Below are 20,964 nucleotides of genomic sequence, written 5' to 3' on the forward strand. Positions count from 1 at the left end.
AGGAGCTCCGAAAGGCAATAAAAAGAGCAAGATTAAGTGCTGAAGGTAACTTCAGAAGACGGTGGACGCGGACCCGTGGAGACTACTCTACAGGCTCTTCACAAAAAACTAGGAGGCAAGAGGAAGTTAAGCGGATAATATTGGAGCTATTTCCAAACTGCGAAGAGGGCCCTTTACGAAGGACCACGATAACGCTGGGTGAAGAACCGCCCCCATTCACTGACGAGAAGCTTAAAATAGCAGCCAAAAGACTGACGGGAGAGAAGACCCCAGGCCCAAATATGGTCCCTGATGAAGCCCTTGTAGTGGTGACGAACTGCTGCCCCCGCCAACTGCTAATGAGAGCGTACAACAAATGTTTCGGGGAACGCTACGTCCACGAGATCTGGAAGAGGCAAAGGCTTGTGCTGGTACCCAAGGGGCAGGTTAGGCGAGGTGTGCACACGAAATATCGCCCAATTCGCCTGATCAATACAGCAGGAAAGCCCCTGAATACGCTTTTACACATGGGGCTGGCGGCTAGACTGGACACGACTGGAGGCTTGGCATCAAGGCAGTACGGTTTCTAAAGGGGGCACTCAACTACCCAAGCCATTCACGAGGTGGTGGGCATAGTCAGGATAGTGAATGCGAAGAGGGGCGCTTTGCAACTCCGTGCGCGATGGCGCTTCTTGACGTTAAAAATGTGTGTAACACGGCGAGGCATGGAAGCATCATGGAGGCTCTGAGTAACCGGGAGGGCACCCCAGCATAACTACAGAACATAGTTGGGAGCTACCTCACAGACAGACAGCTCATCTATAGCACACGGGGCGGTGACAGGACAAAGCGCATGACGGCAGGCGTAACCACAGAGTTCAGTCTTAGGATCACCCCTGTGGAAAGTCACGTATGTCGGGTCCATCAGACTAGAAATGCCAGATTGAGCGACAACGGTGGGCTTTGCGGACAGTATGAACATAATCGTTACTGCGAGGACGGCGGAGTGACTGGAGAGGAACATCAGCGAGGCAATCCAGACAGTGTGGCGATGGGTGGACTCCAAAGGGCTAGAACTAGCGGTGAAAACGACTGGGGTGGTAGCTCTCGTCAGGTGCCTTAAACTAACGCTGCCGGCGTTAACTGTCAAAGAATACGTAGTAGCGTCGTTCAAGAGTGCTGCGGAGTACATTCGATGCCAGACTGAACTTTGCGGACATATCAAGAAGGCAGCGAGCCAGGCCACGGAAAGCGCAGCGGCGTTGGGACGGCTTAAGCCCAACCTTGGCAGACCAAAACAGGCCAGGCGGAAGATGCTGGCGAAAGTAGTATACTACGTATTATTATACGGAGCACCCATAGGTGCCGACGCAGTAGACGTCTCCAGAAATAGGAGCATGGGGCTGATTGATATCCAAAAAAAGCACCCTTGAATTTTTTCGTCAACTCTGTAGTTTCGCAAAATTTCCCAAAAACCGGAGGAGGAGGGCTGGAAGCAACGACACGCCCGTGTGCGGCTAGAATCATTAGTGCCTATCACACGGTAACGACGGCAGCGGTAATGATGCTGGCTGGGATGGTTCCCCGCACTTCCAGGGAAAGAAGACAAAGCGAGTTCCCCGCAAGGCCGGGCGAAGGATTTTACTGATAAAAAAAAGGTTAGGTTAGGTTAGGAGCTGTCTTCTGAGGGGCAATCTGAGCTCCCTTAGGTTAGGTTAGGATAAGGTTACGTCAGGTTAGGATATTAGATTAAACTGCGTTCCCTTAGGTAACTAATGTGCTGTTAATTCTCACTTTTGGAGGTTGATTGCGTTCGACAGTCTGCAGAAAGGCGTCGATAGCGTGGGTGAGATGAGCACCATGAGTTATGAGCTGAGCGGCATAAAAGGCCAGAAGTTGTTTATCGTTCGGATCCATCGGCGTGGGAGTAGCGGGAGGTGCCTGAACCGCGGCAGTGTCATTTTCCGTCACGAGGAGATCATAGCTGCTCCTAAGTTCTTGCGGCAAAGCTGCCCTCAGTTCTTCTCGTTGCTTAGCGACCACCTCCCGCGACTCCAAATTCACGTAGTCGTAGTCCTCGCCTGTTCCTTCCTTGCTACCGTTGTTACTACTCCCGCTCGACATTACCGAGCATCTTTTGAAGAGCAGCGTTGAATTTCCCTAATGTGGAATTTAAAATAAGATTTGTTAGTGCTTTTCTTATTGTCATTGCATGCTAAAATTTTTCTCATTTTCTCCATTATCATCATAAAGATCATATTTGTGGATATTTGTAGAATTAGAATTTTAACGTGCTTTGCAAAAACTTTGCAGTACTCCACATTTTCAAACTTAATAGAATTTTCTAGTATGGGCTCGGCTGCGGAAATATGGTGTCGAAATTTGGTATCAACTGATCATTTGAGGTAAATTAGTGCATTCAGCGTACAAAAAATTTTCCATAAGCTGTTTCAAACTTGTATCTCGTCATATTATAAAGTGAGTATGTAAAGTAAAACCCAGTTGAGTTTGCATATTTTCTGCGATTAGATGGAATTTTGCGATACAGCTTCTCTTATTCGAGCCCGCTTCATCTGAGTTAGCGATTACCCGAGCTCTTCTGTGCTGCATCAGACAAAAATATCTGCTTTTTTTAACTCCTAATACACATGTCTGTTGCAGTTGAATTTTGCTTTTATAACCGGGTTTTCCAGAATAGGTATATATAATTGTGATTCTGGTCGTTTTCAACGTATTTAGATAATGCAAACACATGATTCTACTTGTTCATACCGGACATATTAATTCATTTTCGTTACTACTCAAAAACATATTGTTGTACCTTTAACGGCCACACGGGGTGATTAGTTACCCCAGTCTTAAAAAAAGTGGAAAGTAAATAGTTTAATAGCTATTATTCAAGTCTTTCGATTATCCGAGCTAGGTTAGGTTCACATCAGTTCAGATTAGCATGAAGTTACTGTATTTTGAATCCCAGATTCCTTACTTGAACATGTACGAAAATGTTTTAGACAGACTATAAATATTTGTCTCCTTCACTTTTTCATTCATGTACACTCTTAGAATGTTTTATGCAGTGTTACAAGTTTCAAAATGTGCTTTTGGCGTGGCGTTACCTTTATTTTTCATTAAATAAATGTTCCAAACGTTGAAATTTATTGGTTTGTGATTCAAGATTTCTTAAATGTGATCGAAGTAACGAACACCACTCGGGTGCCTCAAAATTGCAAATACTTACAAGAACTATGCTTCTTTTAAAATAATCATTAATCGGCATGTAATTAAAGATCAATCTAATTGAAATAATTTATTTGCAGAATTGTATAATAGGTTTTTTTTTCCAGAGATCACATATCTTACGTTTTCTTCGTTCAAAAGGTAGAAATATCAAAGTCGTTGGAAGAAAATTCAGTGGAAACGTATTCCTTCCATTTCTACGATGTTTCGGTTTGATTTTCAACATGATGAAAATACAGATTATGGTATCTAACAATAAGGAAAATATCTTTACTACAAACTCAGCTCTGTAATTTTCGAACAGTGTACAAATACCACAATCAAACGCAGACCTCGATTGTAGTAAATGATTCCAAGATAATTGGGACGGACTAAAAGCCAAAATGTTAAGCTAAAATAAAATTGTATCTACTAACGATAAATCTATTGCATCACTCTGCCTGTAAACAATATATATCAATTAGGGTAGTTCAAAGAAAGTTTTTCTCCGCCGTTACCACTTTCAATGTTGGTTTTTTATAGAAAAAAGACCCGTCAGAAAGATGATCTCTCTAGCTTAAGTCTAACATGTCGCTTTTTCAATTTTTATTGCCCATACATTTGAAATAGAAAAATTTCATTTTTCGTTAAGAGTTAAAATATTTGTAAACCATTTATGACTTTTCATTTCAAATGCATAGGTCCCTGAACCTGATTCTTCAAGCATTCCAAACCTCTATTACAAAGCATAAGAATATACGTTATCATCATTAGAACATACATGTAATGCAAGGTTGCAAAAACATTAATTTAAAAATAATTCATCATCTATTACCAAAGTAATGAGAATGGATTCGAATTGCAACAATCATTATCAAAGTAATTGGCCATCATAATTGCAACAATGCATTCATGGATTCTCGTTGCACTAATCATGACTGCAGTAATAGGTGTGGGTAAATTATAGAGTCAGATTTTTTTACTGTGTTTTAAAATAATATTTTAAGCATGTTATCACAGCAAATGCCTTTTATTTTAAACATTTATATTATTATTTTATATTATTGAAATCGCATTTTGTGGCTACACGGCAAAAGGGCTTATCTTTTATTTTATTTGAAAAGTTATGTATAGTTTGCTAATGAGCTGATTGTATTTATTTGTACGCACAATATATAAAATATAATGAATTAGTTAACTGCATTAACGGAGTATGGAATGGAATTTTCAAAAGATAATATCAAAAATTATGCATAGTTCATTTTTTTCTGCCTGTCATTAAGCAATGCACTATATTTCCTTGAAAAATACCTATATAATTGTGGAATTCAGAGTAACGAGTGAAAATATCCCGAATAAATAGTATTGAGTATTTGCAGTCAATTAATTTTTAAATAACAGTTGTATTGATAATTATGATTCATCGATTATTTAAATCATATCAAATTTTATCACTATATTAACTATCAAAATAGTGCATAAGGGCAAGAATACATTATTCATTGGAAATATAATGAATAGTATAGCGATGCCCCATTAATAACTATTAAAATAATGCATAATGGGAAAAAAATGCATTATTTATTGGATGTGTAATGCATAATGCAGTGATGTTCCGTTATTAACGGCCAAAGAAATACACACTGGACATATGTGGCATGCATTAATCATTGAAAAATTAATGAATAATGAAATGGACAATGCATTAATAAAACAATGCATTTTTCACAACCCTACTCTAATGTTCGTTGTAATGATGATAAGTATGCTTCGTTATAGATGCTTCAAAGGTCTATGCACGAATTTAACGAATGTAGAATAGCTTACGAGTATTACAACTTTCAACAAAAAGTTGAATTTTCCCATAAGCGTGTGTTAAATTAATGGAAAATAAAAAATTAAGTAAGCGACCTGTTACACTTGAGCTAGAGACCTTACCTATTGGGAGGATCTTCCTCCTATCAAACACCAACATTTGAGGGAGTTGAGGCAAAACAAAATATTTTCTTTTAAACACCTTAATATCCATCCTTCGTACATCAAATCTGAAAAAATCGTAAAACAAGGTCACGTTTTGAATATAACCTGGATGAAACTGGCGACTTGACGAACGTCTTCGGTGAGGGCCCTTGCACATGCAATGAGTTGATCCAAGGGATCCGGCTGCGGATGAGGTAAGAGGGACGGGGGTGACCCGTTCGTTGGGGTTGGTGTGTCATCGCCGCCTCTAGATAGCCTTGCAACATCCCATCTAATCGAGTCAAGCTCGGTCGCTGCGTCTTGAACAAGCCGGTCGGAGTCGCGAAGAGCTTTCACCAGCGGGCGAAGCTTCGTCGCGAGACCCTTGTCAGGCGCTTTTCCCGCATTGCCGAGGGTCCCTTGAAAGATAGATTGAAAACTTAATCCTTACTCTGAGATTCCCTGGAGGCAACTTACAGAGTATTGGTTATTGGAATCGGGAACTCTGGAATCTGCGCTCATCGTGTGAAACATGTTAAAAATTGATCGCCTGACAACGTATGATGGACTTATCGTAAGTCGGGTGGCGCTGTATATCGTACAGAGAACTTGAGCATCTTTCAAGAGGAAAAGATAAAAACAGTTGATGAGAGTGAAAATAAATATTCAAAACATCTAACTTCGAGACACGGGAACATACCCTTCAACGTTTTCGTGTTTAACCCGCGTTCCAATCAACAAAGTCTCTGCCTTACCGCAGTCATTCTTCAATACTAGTAGTCGGCAGCAGCTAAACATGTTATTAAGAAACGCGTTACCTCTAACCTGTCTTGAATTTTAATCCTATCAAGAAACCTAATTGAAACAGAAAATCTCTCTCTATTCGACTTTTACGTTGCAGTTTTGAAAGTAAACCAAATAAAGTACCCACAAACTAGACAGGAATACCTACTTACAGTTATTTCAGCCTGGTTATTAGTATACTCAACGGACTTTTTGTCAGGCAGATAACATTTTTTCTTTATACTAATCAGTATACTGATAATCTTGTGTAGCCTAATTTGATTCGTACTTGCTATACCAAGTTTCATAGTGACTGTACAATCGACGAACGCCTGTATGTAGGCAATGCGTAGTGTGATTTAAACTAAGAATGCGCCAGTAGCTGTCATTACATAGGTGAATATTACTCAATTGGTTGCAAGTTTATGAAAAGAATTTGATTGATCGTTAGGCGTAACGTATTCATTGAAAACAATAACTCAATATAGTTGAAGAAATTCTGTTCGTGTAATTATTCATAGTAACGATTAAAGAAATTTCCGGTCAACAATCATTGTCATAAAAATCAGGATGCGTTCGTTTGATCATTAACATGTAGAGGTAGTTTTTCAACTAATATAATCGACTGTAATTTGGAATATTATAACTGAATAAGTACCTTACAAGTAGGAGAAATTCGGTTGAATATTGACCGATCTTGAAATGAATATAAACAATGTTTTAATAAAAATCATTGAAAGTTTACGGTACAAGCACAAACCAAGTGCTCATAGTCAACACTGGTTTCATTAAAAGTGGATTTCAAATACGTTCCGATGTATCAGATAGCTCTTTTGAAACGTTTAAGATTTAACCATATTACTATTCTAACTTATTACTAACTACCCACTTCCTTGTATTGAGAAAAAAGAGGAAGTTTTATTACAGTACTTCTGAAAATGAAAGGTTGATTGTGCATATTTAACGAATAGCCCGTCACTGCAACCTACAATCCAGTACAGGCGATAATTTTTACGGCACGAATGAAATGTATTTCCGTTCTAATGGTAAAATGTTTAATATTTTCTAATTGAAATTTGAAGTTTCACCTTTTCGAGTGACAACCTGCAAGATCATATTTTTGAATTTCGAGATGGTATGATCTACCTTTGATATGTCGATATCTATTCGTTCAATACTATGAAAAAGTTTTGCAAACATTCTAAAACTGTCTAAAAAATTAAGAGCTCAAATAAATAGATCAGAGAATCCCACGATTTCTACATAGCCGTTGGCCTCTGTTCGGTTCGGCACCGTTCGGTTTGCTACGACATAGTGCGCATACTTGCATGCGGAAAGCAGACAAAAATATTCCAACGAGAATAGCAATTCGCAGCGGTGACTGACCTCAAAAAGTTACCTCTTGTGAAGATGTTGATGTGATTGATCAAATAATTGGCGTCAGAAGCTTAGATTGGTGTAACAACAGAGATAACAAATGGTTCATTCAATAATAAGCAAAGTTGCAAAGCTTAGACGACCACACAGTAATGGACGCAATACGCGGAGATGAAACTAGCCAGTCGTGCGTGTTACGAAGGCGACATAAATATTGGTAAAAATTATCCGTAAGAAGAAAATAATATTTCAATAAATTTTGTCTTCGCCGGCTTCCTGGTGGTGAATGACCGCCACACTTTCATTTTCAGATGAACATATGGAGCATGTCCGTGCATGCGAGCATTTCCGAAAATGTAAATTCTTGAGTCCAACTATAACTCGGAAACGGGTAGAGTAATCAAAATGATGTTTATTCTATTGGTCGACTTTACTCCTTAAATTAGAACTGAAAATCAGATTATGATTGAAATAAGTGAACCCAACTTCAGTTTTTCGCGAAAATAAAATCTTTTCACGGATAGATTTTTTTTTGTACGCTATGGGAAAAGCACAAAACGTTATTATACTGGTTTCTTGAGATAATCAATTATTCTGTTTGTTTTTTCTGATAATCAGTTACGAAATCTGAGATTTTTATCAATATTCAAAGGTATAACATATCAATATAGATAGTATAACATTTAGAATTCGAACTTCCGTATACACGGGGTTATTTCCGTAATGCGCCCCACAGGGACTCCTAATTATAGGCAAATCAGGATCACAACTCTTTTGTTAGCTGATGTCGCCCCGGCGAAAGTCACGGTGGATTTGTACCCTGATTTGTCTATAATTAGGAGTCCCTATGGGTCGCATCGCGAAAATAACCCGGTACAAATGTAAAGAACTTTTATATGAAATTTTTTTGCTACAAGTTTCCATAAGTGCAGACTAAGCCTTTGACCCGAATGCAGACCAGACTTTTAGCATGATGGCCAGCAGGGTGTTAATAAATGCTAAATGCGTCAATACACAAGATTTGTTTTCTCGACGGACTAAAATACGTATGTTTATGTTAGTTGTTTGGATCGAATGAAATAGAATCTTTGTTGTTTTGTTTTTTATGAATTTTAATATTTATTCACAACGATATTGAAATACCAATAATGCCTGGGCATAAGTTCTATGGCCTGGGCACGTGCGTGGCTTGCGTGGCTTGCTTATTTCGTTTTAGGTTATAATATATTTATGCGTGGACCTGGCGGTGAGCATGCGTGGTGAGAGAGTCAGAAAGTTGTGTGCCTATAAGGATGCGTGTGTGAGCGTGTAAGTGGGCGTTGCGTCTTTTTTTTACAGTTTTCTTGGAGTACAACAATACATCTACCGAAAGTTTTACTTGAAAGGACCTGCTCGTAACGCGCACAATTCAACTTGCTCAACTGTGATTGGCTGACATCCGTGCCCGCAGCCTGAAGCAAGCTTTAGCTCATAAAAACAAATTTCCTATATCGACCGGTGGACAAGTGACCACTAACCATGACGTCTGGCGTATTAAGTGGTTGCCCTGGTCGATTTTGACGTTGACCTATTCCAGATATCGAAGGCCACGTATCTCAAACGCGAAAAAGGCCTCAACAGCCCTATTCTATACACAATTCTGAAGAAAACCGCTGCGTTAACTTTTCATTTGACACAAAAATAAAGAAATGGCACGGATTCTACAGGATCGCAATAGTAAATTCGTAAAAAAAACTGCCATTTCTTTACTTCTGCCAAATAAAAATATATTACAGTGTTTTTGTTCATGATTGCATACAAAATCGTGCTGTCAAGCCTTTTTTTACGTTTGCGTGCAATATAACACGTGGACTTAGATATTTTGAGATGCGTATATACGTCATTGCTGAAATCGATCAGGGCATCTCCTTAAGAATGGTCGGGTCACGGTGCCACTACGATATCTACGATGTCGATAACAGTTTTACGAAATTGGCTGCGCCTATAAACTGGACGGGTTGTAATTGTCGAGCAGGTCCTTTCAAGAAAAAGTCTCGGTATGGATAGAAGCCACATGGCTGAAAAAAGGACAGAGGTCAAGAAGGAACACTCAACATTGGTTTAGAATTCGGCATCGTACAGTTAACGCGCGATCTCAATGTGAAGAAACACAGTGTATATTTCTTACCCACTTTACCTATGGATTCATATCAAAGTTTGTTTCATCAATTCATTACATACCTCAAGTCTTCTTCGTCATACAATTGACAGTTAATTAGAGCCATAATATCATTATACAAATTCACTCACACATTGTACTACGACTTTAATACTTGTATCACTGGTACGGTTAGTTTCATTGCGAACCTACATTTATATTCAATAGATGAGTTATTCAAAAATAAAACCAATATAATATCTCTCTTTTCAAATTAAAATCAGATGAATCAGGTTTTTAGGGTAGTTCGCTCACTTGGAAACAAACGGGTTTGTTTCTGTTCGAACAAACGACATGATAAAAAGTACTTGAATGGAATCGCTATGTATTCCTGGGATGAGACATTGTGAATTCATTCCTAAATACATCAATTCTTTCACTTCTTCGATTAACATGGAATTTTGGTGAGATGTCATATCAACATTCGATTTTTATAAAATTCGAATAATTTTCTACGGTCCGAGGCAAAGCAACAAAACATCAGCGAAATGCATCTGTTCAACTTCACGGACTTACGTGAAAGGTTCTCTGCAGCGTGATATACAAAGATGTTCACCAGGTGTTGATAAGTGAAGCATATTGATACGTGAAAAATCTCACCTTCAGCAAATTCTGCCAAATCGTGTAGGGAGGTTCTTAACCTGAGAGCGGCAAGTCTGAGGTCCATGACTGTGGTGTCTAGCTTTTGAGACGTCCTCCATCCGGGACTTACGAAGCCGAGAAGTCGAGCAATCGCGGAGCCAGCCTCTCCCTGGAGCCTTTGAAGACCTTCAAGAGCGGATTCGAGCTCCAGAGGAAGTTCTTTGCTCACAGGGACGTCGTAAATTTGTTGGGACTGCTGGACCGACGGGGGTGGCGTCGGCGTATGTGGCACAGGTGTGTTGTGTCTTGAGGGTTGATTCGAGGCCGACGATTGCTGCGCGGGAAGACGTGGCCGTGGAACGTCGTAATCTGGGGCGGCGAGGCTTGATCTGAGAAACAAGAAGCTCTTATTTCTCTTTTTTCTCTACTAATGATCTACACTTCAAAGGGGTAAGAACCTGCAGAGGCGTTGAAAACATGGCAATTTTCTTACAGAAACCCTCATTGGTGCACTGCAGAATTTACCGCGAGTCATCAGGGACCATTAGTTTGTGAAATTAGGCTTTTCACTTCCCGGGAAGGAAACACAGTAGGAGAAAGGAAGAAATTTGATTTCATCAAGATTAGCGAGGTTTTCTATAATAGAACAGACACCTTTTTCACGTACGGAGACAATAAAAGAGCAGATTTTACTCAAAACTATAGGAAAAGAGGGACACGTCAGGTTTTTTGGTAAAATATACTTCGTCAAATGCAGAATTTACTGTAGGAAGAGTGAAAACCATCCCGTGCAAGGTAAAATTTGCTACATTTATAGTAAAAATATAGTTGACATGGGTATTGTTTACCAAAAACCTGAATGTGTCTCTCTTTTGCTGCAGTTCTGAGTGAAATCTACTCTTTTTCTTTTCTCTGTGCAGTTTTTGAATTTTTGTTGAATAATCTTTGAAATGCCAATGAATGTGTATAATTTCATATTGTTACAAGTGCGGAAAGTAGACGTTTAAAAAACGGGGTTATCGGTGGAACCGGTGTAAAATCGGGCAGGTCAAATATTGGATATGAATTTTTTACAGCCCAGAACGAAGAATATTTTCCTTGATGTTTATAAGTGAATAGAAAAAGTAAAATATAATTCTAACAAGCATAAGCCTGCTCTCTTTAGATATTACTAAAAATGGTGATTGAATGTAACAGCCTGTTTAGTTTTTTCATTTACCAATTTTATCCCACGTAACTAAATGCAGTGGGCTGTAACTACGATTCATTGATTCGTTGCACAATTTTATTGAACACAAGAACGCTATTTGCCGTAATCACGTTTTATATAACTAGAATCCACCTGCATGGATACTGAGTTTTTGGAATGATATCGGAGAAGTAGAAACTTTCGTATAACAGTGTAATGAAACTGAATGTACATAGTGGCGTAATGTGTGTACCGTGACAGGTACATCTGATTTCATTTTGTAGTTATAACAACAAGGGGATGTGCCCCGGTGCGCTTTGTGCTTCATCGTTTTGAACACGCTACATGATGAATAAATAAATCATCTGGACATCAATAATTTTAAATTTGGTGCTTGGACGGGAAGTGAACTTCGATTATTTTTATTACAAAATATTATACCGTTCCTCAATCATATTTTATAGTACTTGTCGTTTTTAAGTTTCTTCATTACATTTTTGCTGTGCGGGACTGACTATGTTCTTCAGATTGATAAGAATTGTCACCCACAATAAACAACCAATAAGTATGCCAATGTAAAATCACATTTGAGAGTATGATTGTTCTTAGCTCCGATTGTTCATCTTGTATATTTGGAATGCAATACACGACAGAGCAATAGGCAATTGAAGAGGAAACTTAAAAAGGCTGTAAGTACCATTTTTAATTCTCCTCTTCAATTCCTGCCTGGTTTTATCTGTACCAAGTATTGATCCAGTATTTCAAGTCGTTCGATTCTGAAGCTTGTATTAGTTGTATTGCGTACAGAATTCGAACGCTTATAAATATCAAGCAATCTACGTCGTGAGCTGATAATTAGCTACAAACTCTCCACAGATCTCATCTCGTAGGAGATCTCGTCTATATACAATGCAGGAGTTGACGGCCCGTACGTGGGCAATAAATGTTACTTTGATAAATTTCAAATTATTTCCCGCGCACGTGCAGTATTTAAGCGCCTTCTAGAAGCACAACAAAAGATAATGGAAGTTATTTTTGTCAATCTTAAATTATTCCTCATACACGTGCAAGGGTAAGCGTGCTCTGAAATCATATAACGAAATAATTATGTAAATAACCCAGCATCGTATTTATGGGCATTAACTCCATGATGAATAGATACAATTGTTATTATTGCCTTCAGGATGCGAATGTGTGACCAATAAATCACAAACAAGAGATTCTTATATACATATACGTACGTGTAAGAGCTATCAAGCTGTCCCCTTAAAGCAGGGCCAACAATTTTATTTTACGATAAATTGGAAACCGGTGTTTGGAATTTTTTTTGGCGATTAAAATTATTTTGTATCGGAAATTTTCCTAATTTTCATCGAAAAATTAATTACCTTTACTGAGTCTCTTTCAAGGACTTTCCAGCGATCTAAAACATTTAGCTGCTTTAATTTGTTTTCAATTCAAACTCAGGAACCAAAATACGTATGAAACAAAGAAGAAAAATAAATTTGAAACACCATGAAGGAGTGAATTCTCATCCGTAACGTATTGTGCTCAAATATACCTATTGGAGCCACTAAGGGATCCATCGTTGGTTAAGCTGGATGCTGAGCTGCTTGGAGTGAGAGGCTGCAGAGGTCTAGGAACATCATAGCAATCCATCGGTGTCAACCCGGATCCAATGGACCCAGCGGAACCGGCGGAACAGTTCGAATTGGGGGTGTAAGACGTCGGTGGTCGAGGGATGTCGTAGCAGGAAGGCGCGGGACTCGGACTACTAGCTGGCGATGGAATAACGGGCACAGCCCTTGGCGGAACGTCGTAGCAATCGGTTACGTCACCACCACTATCCACCGAGCTCCTCGCCCCAGAAGGATATCGCCCTAGAAAAATATATTAGGTCGAGTATTAGATGAAATGGAGACGTGATGAAAATCTAGAAAGGCAATATTCGAAAGCTCCTGCTTTTAAACCCTTTGATTTACGCTGCGACACTCAGCGACCCCCCTGTTTCTTGTAGATTTTGTATTTATTAAACTATTTTTTTGGTAACAACTACCGAGTTTTTCAGTTCCACGCGGTCCTTGAAATATTTCCAAGTCTGAAAAATATACAATTTATTTACTTATTTATTGCAAAAACAGCACATGTAAGCAAAAGGTAGAAATTCGTACTTTTCTACGAGAAAAGCATTTTCTGCTAAGGTACCATGAAATTCCGAATGCCAATTCTTGCACAAACTCAAGACATCAAAAAATTTGACACAATTTTTTCAAAATTGTCCTTGGTGTTTTTGTTTGCCCACCATATTGGATCAGCTATTTTGAATTTCAAAATTTTGAGTTCACATTCGTAATCAGTAACCCCAAAGGCTTATCTACGCAAAATTTCAAGTGAATCGTATATAAGGAAAAATGTACGCATGAAAGGGTTAATGGTTAATAATCATTCCTTACAATTATATATTTGCTTTCATACACAATGCAAGCTATAAGGTCGGCAGACAATTACTTGAACACTATTCATGGTTTGATATATTCCTCGAGTCATAATTTTGAGTGAAAACATGTATGAAGTGTATAGTGCTCTGCTTTATATAATCTCTTTTCCTGTCTATCCTGAACATTATAAAATTTTTTATATTTTTTAAAAACTAAAAGCTTCGACTGAAGCAGATTTGGTGTGACATGTGCGGGAACAGCTAGTTTTTCAAATACAAGTGATCGAACGCAGGATCAAACACCAGCATCGAGAAACCATTCACTTATGGAATTAGTTAAAAATCACTAATAATCACTGGAATTCAGGATGTACTGTAATATTGTAAATCACTTGGAAATTGGTAATACGCTGAACATCTCCAACGTTTAGGAACCACTCAAAGACTAGTGGAATTTAAGCTTTTTTTAATATTGGAAATCACCAAAAAATCACTCGTAAAACGTTGATGATTTCAGAGCACGTGGCTCCTTTGACCATATCGTCGAATCATCCACAGATTTCATTGTACAACTTTAAGGTGCATCAAAAGTAGTTCTATAATATCGCTTTAGGAAGATTTAAAACTTTCACACATTCAGACGTTGAAGTCGAGTCTTTCAGCAAAATTTTGGTGATACCAATTTATCAGCAAAGTTTCATGTGTACTGATTTCGATTGAATTAAATGTTGGTCACTTCAAAGTAAAAGTTCACAAGGTTGAACATAATTCTAACATGTTTATTTTTGATGCTGTGTAGCTTTCAACGATCAAATCTTGCACTTTGTGACGTTCGTTAACTACTTTTTTTCTCTCATAGTACCTGATTCAGAAATGAAATTTGCCTGGAGTTGCGATCGATAAACTTTAATCAAAAACTCAATGCGGTGTTGATATCCAGATTTTATGATAAATAAATTAATAATTACGGAAACTTGGGTAGCTTGTAACTCTGCAAATAAATTCGGATAAGTTCTAGGGTAGGTCTAACTCCAGTGTGGCAGCAATGCGATTGCAGAGAGATGTTGAAGCTAATCCTTAAGTTTCCATTATGCTTTCATTGTGAATTAATTAACAGACATGTACTTGGCGGTAATATGTGATTTGAGTCTTTTTTGATAAACGAGGAGAACACATTTTTAACGTACTTGATGAAAGGTTTTTGCATCAGAGGTGCTTTTTAGGGGGATCTACTATACACTTATAACTCAAAACGCAGAAACACATGACGGAATGTTTGGGTAACTTCGATGTATATCAAACTTGAAGTGTTACACCACCTACGACAAAAGATATCATGATTAAGACTCTGAATAACTCATTAAAAAACAATTTTTCTACACACTGCATTTAGAAGATGGACTTGATTTTTGAAAGTTGAAATTATAGAGAAATGAAATTTCTTTTTCAGGTGTTTTTCAGATTTTGATGTATCTTGAACAATAATGCACTTTTAGGATTATAAGAGCCAAGTTGATGGAATAAGCAGTATAATGAATAAGAAAACATTTAAACGGGTTCTAAATCCTACATGTAAAAATTTATCAAGTATTTTTAGACGAAGGAAGAGTTGCCTGTCATATAATTAGCGAAAAATTATTCTACTAACGAGCTCAAGCGTCTGGCGATTATTCTTAGCTTGCCGTAAGAAAATTTGTCTAACGCAGAACAGCATGCTTCGTGGGACATATTTTAATTCCAACAGTTACCAATTAATATACAATATGACGACGATGAGACGACAGATTATAGAGTACCAAGATATGAATTATTATTATTTTGGTGTATAACTATCTGATAGCGTAAGTGGTGTTGTTCTACAGTCTTCTCTCCTAGATACAATTAAAATTGGGCTAATTTCCAAACGCTTAACACCATCACTTCTACAATTACGTGTTTATCGATCTATCCCCTTCATTTCCTGAACAAACAAATATTATTTTACCGGCTTGTGTCGCCGGTTTATTACCTACGTTCTGTTAACTAGCCTAAGATATTTGGACAATCCATGGTTTTGGTGCCCAACCTCAATCAAGTTCATAAGACCGAAATTGCACGTGGCCGGAGTGTCACAGTACTATGCAAGATTTATGCATACATTGTTCGTAGAATTTGGAAGCAACAAGGACTTGGAAAATGTAAATAATACTGTGGAAGAGCATCAGTGAGAAATTGCCGAGTAATGAGTGGAACAAAGTGCTATGCACTGCGGCTCATGTCAGTGGCACATCTGTCTTTCAACCGGATTCTCTACTTCGCCGTAATTCTAGTACTAAAAAAAGATCAGGGACAGAGAGTTTATATCATCGCATCCTCCTCTATTGCTCAAGTTATGAGCTGAAATGAAAATAAAAGCATATTACAAGCAGACAATGTCGCGTTGCCAGTTCAATTTGTGAATGGGGTGATTGATCAAATGATTAGACACTGTTTAATAAGACAAGAAACTTGAGGTCTAATTAGTTTTAGTAGTTGAAACTCGACAATATTTTTACAATGAATTCCGGAATCGCGCTTATTTTTACTAAGTTCTTTACATCTGTTTGAATAATGTGTAACAATTTAAATATTAGTTGTAGTTGAAATGCAAGACAAGTAGAGTTGACGGTTTCAAGAATTGCGGTAGACTAATTATTGGTAGGTTTTTCGAAGGAAGATTTGGAAAGAAAGTGGAGGGAGGGTTGGTGTTTGGGCATTTGTATTGATTGGTGGATTTTTAGGACTGGTGAACTTTTGGGATTGGTCGGAAAAACATGTACCGGAAATGCGTCATGGGATAAAGAAAGGGTATGTGAATAAGAACAATAGACCAGCCGATGTGCCAGTTACTGTCTACGACGTGCAATACAAATCGGGTGTCTCGTTATTGAAAAATCACATCGTACTCAAGAACCTATCGGTACTGACTCTCGAACAGTAATAATATTGCAAAACGAGATTAAATTGATCTAAACTGTATGACATGGCACGCAATACTGACCGCTCAGGGGATGTTTGATTTCTTTAATTGTTTCACTTGACTTGTAAGTGCAAGCTTACAAACACGCGTTAATGAATGATCAACAAAATGTATAAAGAAGATAACACAAATAATGCATTTGAATAACGCATAGCAATGGAATTACGAATATTTATTGTAAATGCCTGCTCAAAACTTTTTTCGAAGATCATCCAAGACTGTTGTTCCATTTGTGACTTCAGATGGAATAATGTCCACAACTGCAAATGTAGATGTAAGTATTCTTATGACTTTGTACATAAAAACTCTGCATGTTAATTCAACAGAAAAAGACGACGTGAAGATAAAATAGATTCCTCACGTGTCGGCAAGATTTTTTTTATCCGAAATTCCTTCACGGTTTGATTCCATGTCATTATAAGAGATTTTCAGGCAAACATAATTATTTTGGTTGAATTTAAAGACTTCCATTAACAAATCAAACTTCATAAAATAGATGTAGGTAGATTAAATACGAAAGGGCCCTTGATTCGTGAATTTAAAGCTCAAAAACGCAATGTGAATAGTGCTTTATGACTTTGAACGATATTGAAAAAATAAAATTGCTACGGCTGTATTGTACTAGTACCGTATTCCAGAGGGTTGAGGATGATGAGACATTGAAAAGTGTTCTCAAAATCGCTACGTTTGGAGCAGCGAGACATGTCGGCTTCAATTACTTCGATCCTTAATGCAAATAACAGTGAACCGCAGGTGAGTATTTGGGAGATGCGTTTTCGACTGATAAAGAATTTGCCACTCGGGTGCATTTAGAGCCGATTAAACATCAACAAATGGAATTAATTTATTTTAATTTCGTTATTTAAAGAACGCAAAACGTACTAAGCCAATTATATCCAAATCCAAAATCTAACGAGTACTGCGTGAGAAAAGCCCTGTCGATTAGTACCAAAATTATCCGGATCTATACATTCAAACTCAACTTTTCATTTTTAGGTCTTTTAATAAATTCGATTAATTTCTGTCTTATTCGAAAAAAGGAGCAAAATGTTAAAGGCTTTGATTTCACAAAATTATTTGTTACACTTATTACTTTCCGGGTATTATCTTCTAAAAAAATTACAAAATGATTTCTCAAAATCAGTTCTTTTACTCGATTTTCGACGCCAAAACAACTTGATTTGTACCCATACCGGGTGGATTCCGCGAAAGTGAACGTTGCGATCGATGTATCACCGATAAGTATAGTACTCCTACCTTTTGCTCGTTTTGCTTTTTCCGTTCGTTTCTTAGGAAGAAAAAGGGTGAGTTTCCTCCGTCGGTAAATGTAGGGGTACTACATGACCCTAAGGACTTTACATATAACTTTGTGGAGATCTTTGTGATATTTAACATCAAATATTTATAAAATCCATTGGTCAGAGCATGTCTAGGTTTTTGGCGTTTTTTTTTTTTTTTTAAATTACAGGTCGTCAACCGGTGAAATATGCTAAAACGCGAATCTAGAATTTTCTTAAAAACGTACTATTGTATGGGATGTATTTAATCTCGATTGTAGAATGTAAAAAAAATGATTGTGGTCATGACATTTTTTTTAAGAAATTGTTATGAAAAGGAGTGTTATTTGCATTAATCTCTAAATTACTCGACAATGACAACAATTGAATCTGACACCGTCAGCCAGTTTTTGTGAAAAATTGCGAGTAAGGTTTTTCCATTTGTTCACTTGCAAATAGCGGTAGTCAATTGCATGTACGGTGAAATGTGACGACATGGAATTTTAAAAAAATTGATCAACAGAGCGATTGCAATTCTCTTCTCTTATATTTTCCGTGGAACAGAAAATTTTGTGACATTTTCATTAACCATATTTTTTTTATTCATTTGGAAATTGTTGTGATTTCAGGCCCAAAATATCGCTCATTTGACTGGCCTATTTCACGTAGGCATAATGCGCATAACCTACCTAACCTAACCTAACGAACTGAACACGAGTTTAGGAAATAATATTCTATGAGAACAATGCAAGCTGCGCGGCAGGAGCTCGAGGGAATTGACATTAAACCTGAATGCTAGACACCGTCCTCGTGACATATTTGCCTCCGGAGATATTCAAATTTAGACGATGCGCGCACGCAAGTGTGCACGCGCGTTTGTCAAACGTCAAGCCATTAATCTACGTACAAGAACGAGTCAGTATTTCGGATCGAGATGGCTATGCCGTTTTTCTCGGTTCATTGTTCTCTTCGATTTTGTGTTCTCAGAAATAGTACGCTGACAGGTAACTGATATTATTAGATCATTATCATTTGTTCAAATTACATGCCTCCAGGTAATCATTCAACATATTGATACTAAATCTAGCAAAAAATTTTTAATGTATATTTTCAAGTAAATGTTTAGCCTCTTTGACGCTGATGGTGTCAACATTTTACTGACATTTCTTTGAATTACCTACTCGCATGAAATCTGTTTGCGAGTGGACCGAAATCAAGATTCGTCGTGTGTCACAATGCGTCGAGAAGGCTTTCTCTTCACATTAAACCGAAATGCAGCATTTTACAACTTTTGTAGGTTTAGGATAAGGTTTTTCAAATCTCTGGAACTCTGAGTGACCTTATACATTATGAATTACTCGTAACGTGATTTATTGTAGAAATTTTTCAACTAAGGAACGCCGTACACTCAGCTGATCGTGAAAGCATGTTTTATTTACGAAATTTTTGTCATGTCTATTTCTCGTTTAACGACCTTAATATTGCATGAAAACAGTCTCACGATGGCTCATTTGACTCCTCATTCTTTGCGGAATTGCGCAAAGTATCTCAGCTATGCAGTTTTTGGCCCTTGAAATGTGGCAAAATATCACACATTTTTTTTAACGATTTTCGGGCTATGAGTTATTTTCCTAAATACAAAAGAAAAATGCACCGTCGAAATTTGGAACCTCTCCGTTCGTTTGCTTATTTAATACAAGAAGATAAAGGGTGAGTTTGCTCGGTCGGTAAGGGTAGGAGCACTACATGCCCTTAATACAGAGTAGTCTAATCTATCTGGTAGTCCAACATATCCTCCTTTCTCTTGTACATAAGACTCCCAATATTTGTTAATTCATTAAAATTATAGATGGCATTTTACTCGTTAACGCAAATTAATGACCTGATCACGATTTTCTCTTCAAATCAAATTGTATTTTACTAAATACCAAAATCGATCAATTGAACAAATGATTAATCGAAACCGCCGATTAATCGATCAATCGGTAAAATAATTAATGAATATCGTCGATTAATCGAATCATCGAAAAAACGATTAATCATATAACACAATGAATTGATCAGTCGATTAATCGAGCAAAGGAGTAATCGAATCTAATAATTAATCGATTAATCGAAATTTTTTCTCTTCGTGTATAAAAGCCAGTACAACACACGTACCGATGTGAAGGTGATCGTTGATCGGATTGAGTGGTGAATCGTGGCGCGACGAAGGTGCTGGGGTGCCCCTGCTTGCCGGAAGATCGTAGAGGTAGACATCACCGCATTTCTGGGGGGTAACCACCTGGAAAATAGAAAAAGAGTCACCCCCGCTTGAGTTAAACGTCTGATTACTGAAGCACGAAGAGTTGAATTATTCGGGGCCAGATAGTCACACCTTTGATATGCTGTCAGAAGTCAACCCTCATTACGTTGATGTATTCTTTCTGTGGTACCTCCATCAACAACTCGACTACTTTGCAGTTTTTCACAGCAGGTAGTATAGAAAATAGGATTTGTAGCGTGTATGCTTATAAGGACTTGCCACGAAAATAGCTATTGTCACTTCCGGTTCATCCCTTTCTATGATTCAATAAGCCCAAGGGTATCATTGTCAGCCGAGGCTGTCAAGAAAAAAAAGAAAAGAGGACTGAAATTGATTCGTCTTGTTTTCTAACATTGACGCTGTGGATTTGGCCCTGATGAACTTTCACAGATTCGAGCAGACAACCCACTGTTTTTAAGTTCATAGTGGCATGCCCATACATGATCTACGTATAGACGATCTCATGTCAATTCGTCGATTTCACATGGGATAAGTCTTGTCACTAGTTTGACAATAATGTGTATTTGCTCTTCTGACCAAAATCTGGGGAAAAATTTCTTTTTTTTTTGAGATTACAAGACTGTAAGTAATGTATTATCACCGTAACCAAATACTGATTGATTAATTTTCGCTATGGGCAATATGATAACCTTCACAGATCAAAT

General features: G+C 37.7%; 1 protein-coding gene across 2 annotated transcripts in view; it reads right to left on the reverse strand.

The window, feature by feature from the left end:
- LOC124405318 (breast cancer anti-estrogen resistance protein 1) overlaps positions 1-20,964 on the reverse strand; it is a 108,242-nt gene that overhangs the window by 6,485 nt on the left and 80,793 nt on the right. For both annotated transcript variants that reach the window (XM_046880131.1, XM_046880130.1), the window contains 5 exons: positions 20,155-20,278; positions 12,844-13,162; positions 10,112-10,482; positions 5,281-5,573; positions 1,774-2,139 (listed from right to left, as the gene is read on the reverse strand). In XM_046880131.1, coding sequence (XP_046736087.1) covers positions 1,774-2,139; positions 5,281-5,573; positions 10,112-10,482; positions 12,844-13,162; positions 20,155-20,278 — 1,473 coding nt within the window. The remainder of the gene's footprint in view (positions 1-1,773; positions 2,140-5,280; positions 5,574-10,111; positions 10,483-12,843; positions 13,163-20,154; positions 20,279-20,964) is intronic.

The sequence above is a fragment of the Diprion similis genome, chromosome 4 (genome assembly GCF_021155765.1).
Source record: "Diprion similis isolate iyDipSimi1 chromosome 4, iyDipSimi1.1, whole genome shotgun sequence".
Taxonomy (NCBI): domain Eukaryota; kingdom Metazoa; phylum Arthropoda; class Insecta; order Hymenoptera; family Diprionidae; genus Diprion; species Diprion similis.